This window comes from Notolepis coatsorum, assembly GCF_963971535.1.
Source record: "Notolepis coatsorum genome assembly, chromosome: 9".
In the NCBI taxonomy this organism is placed as follows: Eukaryota; Metazoa; Chordata; class Actinopteri; order Aulopiformes; family Paralepididae; genus Notolepis; species Notolepis coatsorum.
The window spans coordinates 71,015,535-71,018,034 of NC_140173.1; the positions used below are offsets into that span (position 1 = coordinate 71,015,535).

Here is a 2,500-nt window from a genome sequence, read left to right on the forward strand (position 1 = left end):
ACACACACACAGAGGTACAGACGCTTCTTTCTTTCCTTGTCTTGTTTTCTGCTCTAGTATTTAACCCTCTCACCATTCATTCTTTGATGCATCTCTCGCTTTTCTCTTTTACCCTTTCACCACACACACACACACACACACACACACACACACACACACACACACACACACACACACACACACTAGGCTATCAGGGGTTAAGGCGCGAGAAACATGAACAACTAAATGTTTTTAGCAGAAAAGGAAAAGATTACTGCTGCATATTTCTGATAATAACAGAGAGAGAGATAAAGAGAGAGACACAGAGAGAGAGAAGGATGAATAAAAGAGAGAGAGATGGATGAATAAAAGAGAGAGAGATGGATGAATAAAAGAGAGAGAGAGAGAAAGATGGATGAATAAAAGAGAGAGAGATGGATGAATAAAAGAGAGAGAGATGGATGAATAAAAGAGAGAGAGAGATGGATGAATAAAAGAGAGAGAGATGGATGAATAAAAGAGAGAGATAGATCAATGAATAAAATAGAGAGAGAGATGGATGAATAAAAGAGAGAGAGATGGATGAATAAAAGAGAGAGAGAGAAAGATGGATGAATAAAAGAGAGAGAGAGATGGATGAATAAAAGAGAGAGAGATGGATGAATAAAAGAGAGAGATAGATCGATGAATAAAATAGAGAGAGAGATGGATGAATAAAAGAGAGAGAAAAAGAGAGAGATGGATGAATAAAATAGAGAGAGAGATGGATGAATAAAAGAGAGAGGGAAAGAGAGACGAGGACAGAGAGAAGTGAAAGACGTCTCTAACCCTTATTTAACAAAGAGCACGTTGACTTAGGAGCCTCTCTCTCTTATTCATGATGATGTCACTGGGAGCGTCTGTGAAACAGCAGCCTGCCACACTCTAACGGGACCCCCCCCCCCCCCCCACCCCTACCTGGCACGTAACAGGGGATGTCATTATTGAACGTTTCCATGACAACACTGACCCGTCCTCTTCTGGTGATTCTATAGCTTATAGCTAATCGTCTAGGAGGGCTCAGCTCTGTACCGTGACATGTGGCGTGACGTGTGACGTGACGTGTGGCGTGACGTGTGGCATGATGTGTGGCTTGACGTGTGGCGTGACATGTGGCGTGACGTGTGGCGTGAAGTGTGGCTTGACGTGTGGCATGACATGTGGCGTGACGTGTCGCGTGATGCCTGGCATGACGTGTGGCGTGACGTGTCGCGTGATGCCTGGCATGACGTGTGGCGTGACGTGTGGCGTGACGTGGGGCGCGACGTGTGGTCATGACGTGTGGTGTGGTGTGTGGCTTGACGTGTGGCGTGACATGTGGCATGACGTGTGGTGTGATGTCTGGCATGACGTGTGGTGTGACGTGTGGCATGACGTGTGGCATGACGTGTGGCATGATGTGTGGCGTGACATGTGGCATGATGTGTACCATGGTGTGTGGCGTGATGTGTGGTTGTGATGTGTACCATGGTGTGTGGCGTGATGTGTGGCGTGATGTCTGGCGTGATGTCTGGCGTGATGTGTGGCGTGATGTGTGGTGTGATGTGTGGCGTGATGTGTGGTTGTGACGTGTGGTGTGACGTGTGGCGTGATGTGTGGCGTGATGTGTGGCGTGATGTGTGGCGTGATGTCTGGCGTGATGTGTGGCGTGATGTGTGGCGTGATGTGTGGCGTGATGTCTGGCGTGATGTGTGGCGTGATGTGTGGCGTGATGTGTGGCGTGATGTGTGGCGTGATGTGTGGTGTGATGTGTGGCGTGATGTGTGGTGTGATGTGTGGCGTGATGTGTGGCGTGATGTGTGGCGTGATGTGTGGTGTGATGTGTGGCGTGATGTGTGGCGTGATGTGTGGCGTGATGTGTGGCGTGATGTGTGGTGTGATGTGTGGCGTGATGTGTGGTGTGATGTGTGGCGTGATGTGTGGCGTGATGTGTGGCGTGATGTGTGGCGTGATGTGTGGTGTGATGTGTGGCGTGAGGTGTGGCGTGATGTGTGGTGTGATGTGTGGCGTGATGTGTGGTGTGATGTGTGGCGTGATGTGTGGTGTGATGTGTGGCGTGATGTGTGGCGTGATGTGTGGTGTGATGTGTGGCGTGATGTGTGGCGTGATGTGTGGCGTGATGTGTGGCGTGATGTGTGGTTGTGACTAGTGGCAAAGGGTCCATTGGCACAGACCTTATCACTAGCTTAGATATATATCATATCTACCTTTGGACATCGTATGGTATGAACCGTATGAGGTTCTCATGTACCATAACCTATATTCTTAAATGGAAATTCCACCTTAAAATAGAATTCACACAGTTCAATAATAATGTATGGGTCAAGTTTGGTTTTGTGAATATGAACATATTTGGAGGACATTCTGACAGTATCCATGGTGATTTAACTGGGATATGGGTACAGTTTCTGAATCAGTGCTGTGAGCCCGACATGTAAAGGAAACTCGTTTGGATGTAGCTTCAAGCCCTGTGAGCTCACAA

The 2,500-nt window shown here is 48.0% G+C and overlaps 1 protein-coding gene across 1 annotated transcript in view; it reads right to left on the reverse strand.

The window, feature by feature from the left end:
* LOC311234663 (B-cell lymphoma/leukemia 11A-like) overlaps positions 1-2,396 on the reverse strand; it is a gene marked incomplete at its 5' end in the record, with an annotated part of 11,295 nt that extends 8,899 nt beyond the window's left edge. The window contains 2 exon segments of the mRNA XM_084321908.1: positions 1,485-2,163; positions 2,388-2,396. Coding sequence (XP_084178034.1) covers positions 1,485-2,163; positions 2,388-2,396 — 688 coding nt within the window.
* Positions 2,397-2,500: the final 104 nt, after the last annotated feature.